The 13655-nt window shown below is 47.6% G+C and overlaps 1 protein-coding gene across 6 annotated transcripts in view; it reads left to right on the forward strand.

Annotated features, from left to right (window-relative positions):
• ARK2N (arkadia (RNF111) N-terminal like PKA signaling regulator 2N) overlaps nucleotides 1-13655 on the forward strand; it is a 52047-nt gene that overhangs the window by 6123 nt on the left and 32269 nt on the right. For 5 of the 6 annotated variants that reach the window (XR_010792793.1, XM_066602601.1, XM_066602606.1 and 2 more), the window contains exon 2: nucleotides 6465-7286. Coding sequence is in view for 5 of the 6 variants with exons in the window: in XM_066602601.1 (XP_066458698.1) it covers nucleotides 6560-7286 (727 nt within the window). In the remaining variant the exon portion in view is untranslated. Of the gene's footprint in view, nucleotides 1-2784; nucleotides 2899-6464; nucleotides 7287-13655 lie in introns of those variants that run through there. The other variant, XM_066602602.1, reaches the window with a different exon arrangement.

Here is a 13655-nt window from a genome sequence, read left to right on the forward strand (position 1 = left end):
CGCACGTGCGCCATTTATCGTAGGATAGTTGTACTATGCCAGTAATCTTCCCAGGAGTGTACTCAACAACTTCCCAAAGTTTCATGGCGATCGGATGAATGGTGTAGTAGCGCATAAAGGACAGACAGACACACAGACACACGCATACATTTAACTTTATATATATAGATTGTTACATTTTTCGTGCAGTCTTTTTTTTTTTTTTTTTTTTGCTCATTTTAAATCCCCCCCCCCCCCCCCCCAATGTATTTTTCAGCTAATTGAAATGCAGCTTTTATGGTAATGCACATGGGAGCTTATTTACTTGTTAACTATGCTAAACTCGGAGCATCTCATGTATTAAGGGGTGCAAGTTTCGTCACATTTGGCAGCACCTCAGTATGCCAGCTGGAACCACCTGTAAGCTGGCATTGGGTTTTGCAATCGTTTATGCCAGTTTCATAGTGTCATGGGCGGCGCCCCTCCGATTGCTATGGTCTGCCACTTTTTGAAAAAGTTTTGGGCCCCAGCATAAAAACCCCAAAGTTGCAATTTTGACACTTTGACTTTTGTGCCATAAAACTGGCCTAAAACATATGCTGCGAGGTTTCATTGGGCTTCGCCTGTAAAAGCTGCCCACTGCAAGAATAAAAAATACAATTTTTGTGCTGAAACCTGAGTATTTGCCGGGACTTAACGGGGTTTCCCAGGCAGCGCCGGCTGTCCGTGCCGAGCCACATTGATGTAACCTGCTTTGAAACCTCCTTTTAAAGAGCACATGAAAAAAACAGCAAAAAAACATGAAAAACACCAAGTGGTGATGTATAAATTACAGAACAGCCGATATCCAGGATGCCACCCCACGCTTCGGTAGCTGAGAATGTGTGTACCGACCCTCCATGCCCAGTGGGACTCCCAGAAGTAGCCAAGTTGACTCTTGGCCACTCTAGTAAGGGTACTTTTACACGGGCCGACTGTTGGGTACTTGAGCGCCCAATAGTCGTCCCAATGATCATCCCTCCTGTTACTTCACAGAGGAGCGATGATCCCATTCAGAGTAAACAGGCAGCATTCCTAGATTGACGACTGCCTGTTCACATGGGCTGACAGGTGAGCTAAAAAACCAAGCGGTTCCCAACAAGTGAGCGACTTCAACTCCCTTGCCCTGCCGGGTGCCGTGGCGATGGTCACCCAGAATGGCTAAGCGGGCAATTATCAAATCTGTGTAAAAGTATCTGAAATCTAATAGTTTACGGCAACTTGTAGGTCGCAACAATGAATAATTTAATTTTTTTTTGTGTGTGTGTGTGTTTTTTTTTTTTGTTTTTTGTTTTTTTTTTCAGTGGCTGTGTGCGGCTCAGGGCTCCAAGCGATTTTTGGTGGATGATCCCCGCTGTGGCCCTGTCTGTAAACCTTTTTTATCAACATCAAAAGTAGATGTGAACAGAGCCCGGGTTTCCGTTGCAGCCTCTTCCCAAGCCAGTGCGGGGCATGTCGCTCTAGTCTTCCATTTACTCCCGGAGCGGTCACATCCCCGACGGGGATGTCGCTGACAACGTCCTGTAAACCCGCTGGGGGCTTCTACATTGGAAGCCAACGTGACCAGTTTACATGACATCAAATGTTAGATGTCATAGCGGTGGTCCGGTGCTACAGTGTATAGATTGATTCTATATAGTTTTAGGTACAGAGGGCCCAAAACGATATAAAAAAAATTATGCTGGACAATACCTTTTAATATGATTGAGCTGCTATACCAGACGACACCACTATGAAGTGTACGGCGCTATGCAGTGAGGACCCAAGCAGTGGCACCCCACCAATTATATGCTGATGGTCAGTCTTTTGGATATGTCAGCAATAGAAGAGTCCCAGACCGTCCCCTTAGGGCTGCTTTCACACAACTGGATTTCAATTGCGGAATCTGCAGTATTCCGCACCCATTGAAGAAAAAAAAAACAGAGCATTCGTGTGTCCGCTCACATGAGCAGATAGTGATTGTGATTTCCGCAAGCGGGTTGTTGTGTGGACTCCACACGGCGGCTTCCATTGAAGTCAATGGAAGCCATCTGATCCGCAGCCCATCCACAATCGACATTGCAGATAGGCCACGGGTACCCGCACCACACTAGAAATCAGGTTGTGTGCAGGCGACCTTAAGGGGATGTTCTGGGACTCGTATTGGTGACATATCTGAAGGACTGACCATCAGTATATGATTAGTGGGGGGCTACGGCTTAGGATCTCCGCTATCTCCTCTGACCACTAATGACTACGTCCAGTTCGCTGCACCGACAGCACGCCGGACGATCCGCTCATAGACGGCGGCCCCCTGTCCATCAACTACTGATGACCTATCCAAGGGAAAGGCAATCCGTTTAAAGCCAGAATACTCCCTAAAAAGTATTTTTTCTACCTGGGACAGCCCTCTTGGTTGAGCAGTGGCAGATTGCCCAGGTGGGCCGGTGGGTAATTTGTGGAACCAGTGGTCTTCCAGAACATGTTGCTGTTGGCAATGGCTCTTGGTTTGGATAACTGGGGGGTCTTGCTTCGTCACCTCCGTACGCCCGTGTTATGGAGGAGCCCCCTTTAAGCTGACAGTTCTGCACTTGGCTTGTTCGCACACATTCAGCCTCCGTGCCTCAGCACGTCGCTTCATTCCTGTGAGAGCAGAACCCGCATCTGTCACCGACTGACTCACTTCCCCGAGGAGTTGCTCATCCCGGTCCCAGTAATCTCGGCACGTGCCGCACAATCTACATGGGGCCGGCGGCGTGCGCCCCATGTCACCCGACCGCTATTAGAGCAATTATCATCTCTGGCCAGAGCCGTCGCATCACAAGTCCTTACTTGGCCGGTAGTAGTAGCCGCACGCTGCAGAGACGGACACATCTCCTCTGCTGACTTGGGCCTTCAGAGGTAAGTGGGCACCGCATGGGGTCTCTTCTGTGCGGCCGCGGGTTGGGAGAAGCCAGTATGACTACCCAGTAGTCACAGCGACAGAAGTCTCACAGCAGCACAGAGCATTTCAGGAGATGCGTGTTTTGGGGGAGATGTCGACCTATTTATTCATGTGCGGGTAGGACTGTATGTGACGGGAGGGGGGCGCACAAAGAGGAGCATGCCGGTCTTTGAGGACATGGCTGTGGTGTAAGAAGGGGATCGGGTGAGGGAACAATCGTGTCCCTCAGGATCTAATGTGCGCTCGTGGTGTTTTCAGCTTTATTTCCATTCCTTGGCCTCTCTTTGATTCCAGATCTCTGCTTGCTGTCAGCGAATAAATGGCTTATTTGCTATTGATATTTTGACCGTTCTGGCACAAATTGTCAGAAAGTTGTTAAACTGCTCTGTGCACCATTAAACTCTTTCGGACACCTTTTTCGACATGTTTGACAAAGGGGCGTTACTTTTTTTTAAAGAAAGAGGTTGCGGCCTAAATGGCGGGGAGTTATGGAAAACTTTAATGCAGCTTTTAGTGTAAAATAAGCCAACCGAAACGTGGCCGAAGCGGCCAAAGCGGAGCCCGTCTAATGAATGCTGCGTAACGTATTGGACAGTTTTAGTAAGAGCGGTCTCACATGGCTGATTTGAACAGCGGAATCTGTGATTGTCACCTGCGCGGACGATCCGCCATATTGCACGGACGTTAAAAGAAGAGAACATTCGCATATCCACTCAGATGAGCAGATGGTAAAATCCCAGCATGCTCTAGTCATTGCTGACTCTGCTCGGACGGCTTCCATTGAAGTCAATGGAAGTCATCCGACCCGCAGTCCATCCGCAATTGCCATGGTGGGTAGGCCGTGGGTAACCCGCGTCATCACTTAGTGAGGGAAATACAAATAGTTTAAAAAAATCTCTACTGCACGTGACAGATGGCGAGCGTCCGTAGTAAAGATCTGACAGGTCCGCGAGGTCACCGGCCACAGTCGGGGCCCGCAGCAGCATCCGACACGTCCGTGTGAGACCAGCCTAAGTAAGCTATATAGGTTAATCGGTGTCCGCTGCCTCCAATCTGCTGTTTGAAGAAGGCGCAGGTTGGTCGGTCACATCGTCAGACAGGCGCTATGAAAACCGCACTGTGCCTGGTATGTAGTAAAGGGACCACGCGGACCAGCGGGGGTCCTTGGACGGCGCCTCCTGAGAATACATCAGCAATGTCTTTTAGTCCCTTTACAGGGGATGAGCAGTCGGGGAAGCTACTCCCAATGCTCAACCCAGTGATGCCCACACAGCGGTGAGGATCCTTGGCATCGCTCACCAGCATGCAGGCAGAGAGCCCTGGGAGCGTGTCCTCATTCTTCCCCACACGCCACCTCCTTTCTCAGTAAGGCCTTATGTCCACGGGGAAAATCAGGGCCGTGCGGATTTCTTCTGCGGATGCACTATATAACTGTCTTTTTTTTTTTTTTTCCATGCGGGAGATCAATTGAGATATGATCTCTGAGCTCCCACACGCGTGATCTGCGTTAAAAAGGAGCGTGTTGCGTTTTTTTCACGCGCGTGAAATCCGCAAAACACTTAAAAGTACCATTCGCGGCCAGGCCACCTGCAGACGGGCTGGTCGGATCCCCATGCGAGAATTCTCGCAGCGGGACCCGACCCAAGCCCCTGCAGGGACCATTGCGGGTCTCACCTTCCGTGGTCTGGCTCTGTGATGTGCCGGCTGCCAGTCGGCGCATGGGCAGAGCGTAGCCGGCGGCCCGGGAGTGACATTTTTTGTGCAGGCCTTCTGCTGCAGAATTTCCGCCCGTGTGCGGGGAGCCTAACCACGAATGGTCAATGCATTCCCATGAGATGCAGATATGCGGTTTTTTTCACACGCGGATTTGCTAAATAGAATTTTCCTGTAGACATGAGGCCTAAGTGGGCAATCGTTCAGGAGTGAATGACTGCTGTTTCCCCTCGACACGCCGGCCTGCCGTTGGAGGCTTGTTCCTTGTGTGACCAGCTGCTTTTTTTTTTTTTTTTAATTTACGGGTTATATGTTACCAAAATTATATATTTGTCCAAGTTTGTCCATTTTTGCACAATAAAACCTTTTTTGGGGGGGGAGGAATAATTTTGTTTTTGGCATCACTGCATTCAATGACCAAGAACTTTAATTGCTTCATGGAAGGGGCTCTGCGAAGGCTAGATTGTGCGCCAAGCTGTATTTTTCATTTATACCATTTTGGGGTACATATGACTTTTCTGATTGTGTTGTTTTTTGTTGTTTTTTTTTGGAAGGTGAATTAAATGACAAAGCACGTTTGTGGTTTTTCTTAAATTTTGCACAAATCCCTTGCCTCTCATTTGTTATGAGGCAGGAAGGGGTTAATAACTATGAATTGTTGAATGGTAAAAGCTACCAGCCTATGAATTGGAGAGATTGGCGCAGCTGCTGCGTTGAGGTCACAGGGTTGAATACAATGAGACATTGTAAAAGCCGGGGCCATGTCAGAAGAGCTAGGTCATGAAAGGGTTATTAGTGATGAAATGTAAATAACGAGTCTATTCATTAACACCAAGCAGAGGTCTTGGACATAGCGAAGAATTGGAATACAAAGTATATTAGAACTTTTTTTTTTTCTACTGTATATATTTTTTTTAATCAAAAACTTTATTTACAAAAATAGCGAATAGATGGGCCCTTTAAATGGCAGCTGGTAACTTAGTCCTTATAATTAATGGGGTTGTACCACGATTACAAGTTATTCCCTACCTGCAGGATGGGGGATAACTTGCTGATTGATGGGGGTCTCATCACTGAGACCCCCTACTTTTTCTGAGAATGGGGTTCCAGTGTCCCAGTCCTCCTCACTGTGGGGTCACCACTCAGTGAAGAGGAGATTGATCAGAGCCATGGCCCTACAAGCGTGCTACTGCTTCATTAATGCGACTGCTAGAGATATCCGAGCGCTTACCACCTGGCTATTTCCGTCAGCCCCATTGAAATAAATGGAGCACTGACCACACATGCTCGGCCAGCGCTCCATTCAGTGTGACATCACTGCGTTGGGAGAAGCAACCCCATAATGATGGGGACATGGGACCCCCCTTTTTCAGCAGTGAGACCCCCACTGATCAGCTAATTAGCCCCTATTCTCTATTAACTCTATTGGATAGATGATTACTTGTAGTTTTGGTACCCCCCCCCCCCCCTTTAGGTGGTTCTCTGATGTGGACGATCCTTACTTGTTACAGAAGTCCCAGAAAAATAAGCCCATCACAAAGTGATCAATCCAGCAATCGCTGTGGGGAAACATAAGTTTTATTTCCCTGCAGCACCTCTACAGGGGAAATGAAGTATTGCACAGTGTTCATTCATATCAATGGGTTTTCTGTGTCCATATGGACAGTACAGGTCCTCCAGAGCAAGATGCTGTTTGTAACTGCTCTAGGCTCTGGTCAGGCATTCACTCAGAATGTATGATGGTGGTTTACTATGCTGGCAGTCGCTTAAATGTTAATGTCCCCTTTAATTTCTCTCTTATTGTTTTCAGTATATGCCAGAGTTAGCTGCTGCTAAACAACTTGACAAGAAGTCTTCCAACTCATACTCCATGCTTTGAAAACTGGACACACTTGTGTATTTGTCATGAAGATGGAGGCAGTCAGCAAGGATGAACAACTTCTAGACTCTGAAGTGCCTCCTCACGTCACCCAGGAGAAAGCGGACTCTCAGGCTGAAGAAGGAGCTCTAGATCTGCAGTCTCCTTCTCTGAAAGAAGATGGTGCTGAAGACATCCCAGACTCTTCCGGACTTGCTTCGATGCCTTGCCTGCTGATGGAACTGAGAAGAGACTCGTCGGAGTCTCAGCTAGCGTCTACTGAAAGCGACAAACCCACAACTGGCCGGGTGTACGAGAGCGATTCTTCTAACCACTGCATGCTTTCTCCTTCTTCCAGCGGGCACCTGGCCGACTCGGATACATTGTCTTCCGCAGAAGAGAACGAGTCGCGACGTCCCGAAGCAATAACCGAAGGCTGCGACGCTGCCAGCCAAGGAGCCGCCGTGGCTCGTAAGTCCCGGAGATCTCGGTCAGAAAGCGAAACCTCCACTATGGCTGCCAAGAAAAACCGCCAGTCCAGCGATAAGCAAAACGGTAGAGTCACCAAGATCAAAGGTCACAGAAGCCAAAAGCACAAAGAGAGGATCCGGCTGCTGAGGCAGAAAAGAGAAGCGGCTGCTCGGAAGAAGTACAACTTGCTGCAGGACAGTAGTACCAGCGACAGCGACCTCACCTGTGACTCGAGTACAAGCTCATCGGACGAGGACGAAGAGGTTTCAGGGAGCAGTAAGACAATCACAGCGGAGATTCCAGGTAAGATGATAACCCTGGCCTAATACGCTTCTCGACTTGGCAGCAGAGCTGACAGTCTATCACTGTATTGTGTAGATTCTTGTGCCGGTGGCCATAACCTGGTCTATATATGGTGACCGGTCTGCGCTGTATGCAGACGCCACAAGTAATATTTACGTTATATAGCCTTCAGTCTAGTGACTTGTCTTATTCCGGCGTCTTCTGCTGGCAACCGCTTACACGTAAGACATGGACGCTTGTTGTGAGGACCATGTAGGCCAACCGGGGCACAAGTCGATATTAAAAAGGGTTTCGCATATGAACTGATTGCTGCCTCAACCATTTTGCATCCCCATTCTTACGGCTGGGTTCATATGGCGTGGCAACGCTGCGGTTGACCGGAAATGATGCAACGGCAATCACCACACTGCGGCTGAAACCTATGAACCCGGCCTGAGATGGACATAGAAAAGCTGCTCTCCCTGATCTAACCAGGACACCGGCTATTAAAGGGGCCAATCTGCATTAATAGGGTGCTTTGGGGTATCTAAATCTCCCCCGCTGTTGTAGATATCCAAGTGCCGCTCGTGTCTCTTCCAGAACGATGGATTAAACACTATAGATTAGTCTAGCGGTGAGGAGAGCTTTATGCCAGACTGCGATTGTTCCGTTGTACCAGCTAATTACAAGGTGAAATACAATGTATGGGGATTGAGTTTTACCCGTAACACCTCTTAAAGGGCTTTTTCCGCCTCAGATGATTATTTATCACTAGGGTGTACCATTGTCTGGTCGTGGGGGTTGCCAATTCTAGCAGTCATTGGTTCCCATAATGTGAATGGAAAATTCCAGCAGCAGAAATTTAAGGGGCAGCATTTGCTCAAAGGGAGCCGAGTTCTCTGTATTTAAATGGGTTGTGGCAACTAAATGATCCGCTATCCAAAGGATGGGGGATAACTTTATGATCGGTGGGGTTCCCACTGATTCAGAGAATGGATGTCTGGGCAGAGATTGCGCAGGTGCGCCATTGCTTCATTCACTGCAATGACTTCACAGGAGATTGCCAAAGCACTTGAATTCGGTAATCTTCAGTGCTGTCGTTGAGTGGAATCGAGCGGCACGCCTGTACAACCTATGCTGCATTTTTTCGGGGACCAGCCAGGTCACCGTTCTCAGGACCAGTGGTTGGATCCCACCAAACATGAAGTTATTCCCTATCCTGTAGTTGGGGGATAACGTTTCAAGTTGGCATAACCCCTTAAAGGAACACTATACGCAGACATTACACAAAGTGTAGAAGCTGCCTGGTGACTCCTCCCTCAGTGTCCTGCTCGTCTGATCCTAATCTGTGGATAAGCCAACGTTCACATTGTTTTTAATCTTTACGTCCAGGGGTCCCATCTTCATTATGAAATCCCAAAAATGGGATTGGAACGGGCCCCCTAGTGGTAATCTGTTGGCCACGATAACCAGCTTCTGAAACGGGCCAATAGGTCTCTTTTTCAGGAGGTTTTGTCTTCCAATACTTTGCCTATTCCTCCCCAGGCAGTCTCCTTACCAGATCTTCACCTCGCTGATCTTCTCCCGACTCCTCCAGTCCCCTGGGTGACGTCACCTCCAGCCGGCCAAATCCTCTTCTTCCTGTGACGCAGTGCACATTGCCAGCATTCTGCTTCCTGCAGGTCAGTGTACCCGGTCACTAGTGACGTAGTGTTCACTGCCTAGCAGGGAATGCCGAATCCTCGGCGGCCTACTTTAGCATGACTGCATACGCGCAATATCTATATGGAACCCTAGTGTACGTGTATGTGTGCTAAAGCAGGCTGCCGATTTATTCAGCATCCCTTGCTAGGCTGTGAATGCTACTTCACTCGTAGTGTACACTAACCTGCAGGAAGTGAACTGCAACTAATGGACGCTCCAGAACAGGAAGAGGAGTGTCCGGCCGGCCTGCGGTGAGGTGACCGGGGGACTGCAGGAGCCAGGACAATATCGATGAGTAGAAGATGCGGTAAGCAGGCTGCCTGGGGAGGATTAGGCAAGCATTGATTTTTTTTTTTTATTCTAATGACAAAACCCCTGTAAGCCGCTGGGCTTTCCTTTCATCTGCCATTCAGCAATGGAATAAGGGAGCTATTAACCCTGTGCTGTCAGCAAGATTTTTACCAGACTGTTAGCTTTAGAAGTTTTCTTCTTTAGTTGACTGTCACTTTTAAATAGCAGCAGATGGGCAAAACGGGAAGTTCAGGAAGTTGGTGTGGTGCAACTTTAGCCAATACCTGCGGGGCGCTGATGATGTAACAGAGTGTTTTGTCATAGTGTGCAGACCAGAGTGAAAAAATATCCTACGTATGTAAAACAATCTGAAAAAATTCATCTTAACTCTTATGAAAGTTTGCCCCAAGTTTGTATAGGAAATGAAATAGTGTATACTGCAACCCATGTTACAGCCATTCCTTTTATGCTAGTTGTTGGGTAAGGTTGGCTACATGCCGCCCGCAGGGCAGTCACGCGGCCACTACGCAATGACATTGTGTACTTAGTGCGTGGCGATTGGCGGTCCACAACATCTTGGCATGTACACACATGTAATACGCACCAAGATGGAACACGCTGCGATCTCTATTGCGCACGTATTTCACTCAATGTGTGATCGTCAGCATGGAAGCCTATGGAAATTGGTACAGCATATTCAGCAAATATCCACTGGAACATGTAACAATATGGTCGTGTGAAGGAGCCCTCGGGGAGGACAGAAGAAAAGATGCCCCCGTAAACCTAAGATTAATGTACGGGATCCCTTTAGCCCACAAGGACAGTTCAGTGGGTACAAAAAAAAAACTACCATTTTACACTTTTCCAAAGGGACCCCTAAAGTAACATTGGGGGGCACAGACCTTTAACTGGCTCAGCAGTGAGACATGTAGATACCTTGCAGGGACGGGACAAGACACGGAGAACTCACTTAAGGAAATGCCTTCCAAACTGCATCAGCAGTTGTGAGCGATGAGGAATGCATTACATGGCACTGCAGGCATCCGGGGAATTAGCGTCACTTGTGAAGAGCGGGCTTCATCTCTTGTCTGTCATGACAGTTTGTCTTCGTGTTTTATCTCATGACATTGATTGGCAGCTGGAATGTAGACTGATACAGATAGTCCCCGACTTGCGAACATTCGACTTACGAATTTCGCTAGATACAAACTATCTGTCCTGCACAGTATGATGTAATGCTATGGCATTACATCATGCTGTGCAGGGACCGGACAAGCTTCTATCAAGCCTGATAGAAGCCTGTCCGGTCACATCGCGGTTGCTGGGCAGTCGGGGGCCTTCTGAAAGGCCCTAGGGCTGTCTATGCAGAGCGCCTATCAAACAGTGCGCTTGATAGGCACTCTGCATAGGCAGCCCTGGGGCCTTTCAGGAGGTCCCCGGCTGCCTAGCAACCGCACAGCGTCCCGCGATCTCATCGTGGGACGCTGTACGGGCCCCCTGAACGTCAGGTGCCGGCTGTGTCTTACAGCGGGCACCCAGCGGCAGCAGTTCCGACGAGCCGCGCCGCTCGTCAGAACTGTTAACACTTTAAATACCGCTGTCAGAGCGGTATTTAAAGTGTTAACAGTTCCGACAAGCGCCACGGCTCGTCGGAACTGCTGCCGCCGGGTGCCCGCTGTAAGAACAGCCGGCACCCGACGTTGTATGGAGCGGGATCCACCCACGATCCCCTCCATACAACCATTTGTTCGACTTGCGAACAAAACGGACTTACGAACGGGCTCCTGGAACGGAACCTGTACGGAAGTCGGGGACTAACTGTGCATAGAAGTCCTGGGTCCTCCAGAGACTTATAGTAGGTCTTCCAAGGCAACAGCCTGTTCAGTTCCTAATACGATAATAAGGGGATAGTGTAATGATCCCCCTAAGGCCTCCTTCACATGGGCTACAAATCGCATGTAGTGAAGCCCAGGGTCTCCAGTGGGTTCTTTCACATGAGATGTTCTGTAGCCTGAAAGAACCCATTGGGAACCAGTAGCTTCACATACATGCGTTTTGTAGCCCGTGTGAAGGAGGCCTTAGGGACGCAGATCTTTCATTTTTGTTTTTTCCTCACCACTTATTTTTCCGCCAGACTGAAGGCTGCTTTGTACCGGATGAGATGTGTTTTTCAGTGGTTCTATTTACTGTACCGCAATGTACTGAAAAGAATGTTTAACTCTCAAGTGGAGGGAAATGGACAAAAAACACCATTCTGCCATCTTTGTGGGATCTTGTTTTTACAGCATACACACTGCGGCAAAAATGACACCTTTTTTGTTTGTTTCTCTTGGTCAGTACCATTGTTACAATGCCAAATTAATCTTTTTTTTTCTGTAGAATCTTTGAAAACTTTTTCTGCCGCCATCTTCTGACAGCCATTTTTTTCCATCAAATTTTTTTTTTTTTGTGGCGTGAAGGCTTTTTTTTTTTTTTTTTGCAAGACGTCCTGCAGTTTCTATTGGTATCATTTTGGGCTACATATGACTTTTTGATCGCTTTCAAGAAAAAACAAATGTAATAAAAAGCTCAATTCTGGTGGTGTGAATTTTTTTCAATTTCTAGAATACAGAATATTTTGTTTTGTGGCTTAAATTTAAAGTTTATTATTGTAAAACATAGGATATTTTTTTTAAAAACAAACTTTTTTTTTTACTTTTTACCCCCCTCAATTTGATTGCTTTTCCCATATACTGAAATACAGCAGTACTGCAGTATATAGTATTTCTCCTGGCATTCTATTACGACAGGCAGAAATAAATAGCTCTGCGGTCCTTCATAACAGAATAGCACCTCAGAATTTAAAGAGTTAACAGCCCAAAGTGTCATGAACACTGATCACAACTGTTTCAGATGGACGTTGGCTAATCCCCCACCATGTATGGAGCAGGATTGTCTCCCAATCACACTCAATCCAACCACCCGCACCCAGGAGGTACACATACATCCTGGGGTGCAGAGGGGGTAAAAAGAAAAGATTTGAGTCTCACAACAGCCTTTAGGTACATCGTTGTGGCCTAATATCCAGCACCAATAGAAACCACTGGTGGAGGCACCCAGCATTATTAGATTGCACATTGCAGAGGTTTTCTCTTGTACAGTTACAGTTTTCGGGCGACTCCATTACTTTCTGCTGGCACAGATCCAATTAGCAGGATTAATAAAAGTTGTGTTGTGAAAGAAACTCCTCTCCGTTCCATTGTCTATAATGTCCCCGGGATCCTCTTTAGAACGGGAGCCATTACCACGAGCGAAGAGATTATGTAATTCTATAACTGAAGGATCCCAAAGTATTTGCATGCAGGAGCTGTTGGGTCCCGATGACTCTTCTCTTCTGCATGAGGTAATGTCAGCCGCACATGTCCTTCTGCCACCGAACCAGAACGACCGCATTCTCCATGATGTCTTCATCTCGTGTGGACGTCACTCACCAGTCATGTCACGTTCCCATGATGAGGCATAAAATAGTTCAATGCTCTGGGTGACAGGTAGGCCAGGAACCCACTCGGGTGTTTTGGTTCCTTATTTGTGTCCATAGGACAGAGGTGTGTCGCTCGCCGGACTCTGAACTATTAGTGGAGATGCATGCCCCGCCTAAACGACAAATAAGACTTTGTTCACTTGTTGTTTAGCTCCTGCATGCTGAAAACTGAACAATGGATCTGCCAGTGTGAACAGGCAGTTATCACTTATGAACAGCTGCCTGTTTATTGTGAACGGAGGCGGCTGCGGTGATCTCCCACCAATCGGATATTGATGATCTAAAAGGAGAATAGATCTTGATTTTTGGAGTCCTGAAAAACCCCTTTAACATCTATAGTGGATAATGGGAGTCATGTTGCAGTGGGCCTCAGCCTGTGATTGGACAAACACACTAACTATAAATGGGTGGGACCAGACGATCATTTGATGTGTAAGGTGTTCTCTCAAGTCTGCTGTAGGTGGCTTTCACACGGGCGACAAAATTGCGTGGTTTTCTCATGATGCGACAGTGCTACAAGTCGCATGTATGTGAAGCCCGTGCTTTCCAATGGGTTCCTTTACATTAGCCATGTTTTGTAGGCTGCTACATTGCGAGAGAGAAAAAAACAATTGTGGCATGCTGAATATTGGCGCGATTTGCAATGTGTTATAGCCCATGTTTCCCTATGAAACCTTCCTTTGTGTTGCATCACACGGAATCACGGTTTTCATGCTGTGTGATGCAACGTTAACACTAGGAATTTCTACAGTTTCCCCTAAAATAAGCCCTAGCTGCATTAAAAACAATACATTATTTAACCACGCTGTCCGCTCTGCTGCACTTGTTTGCAGTCTTCAGCCACAGTTTCCATCACATTGAATGGCTGTGATTGG

The sequence above is a fragment of the Eleutherodactylus coqui genome, chromosome 5, assembly GCF_035609145.1.
Source record: "Eleutherodactylus coqui strain aEleCoq1 chromosome 5, aEleCoq1.hap1, whole genome shotgun sequence".
NCBI classification, from domain to species: Eukaryota; Metazoa; Chordata; class Amphibia; order Anura; family Eleutherodactylidae; genus Eleutherodactylus; species Eleutherodactylus coqui.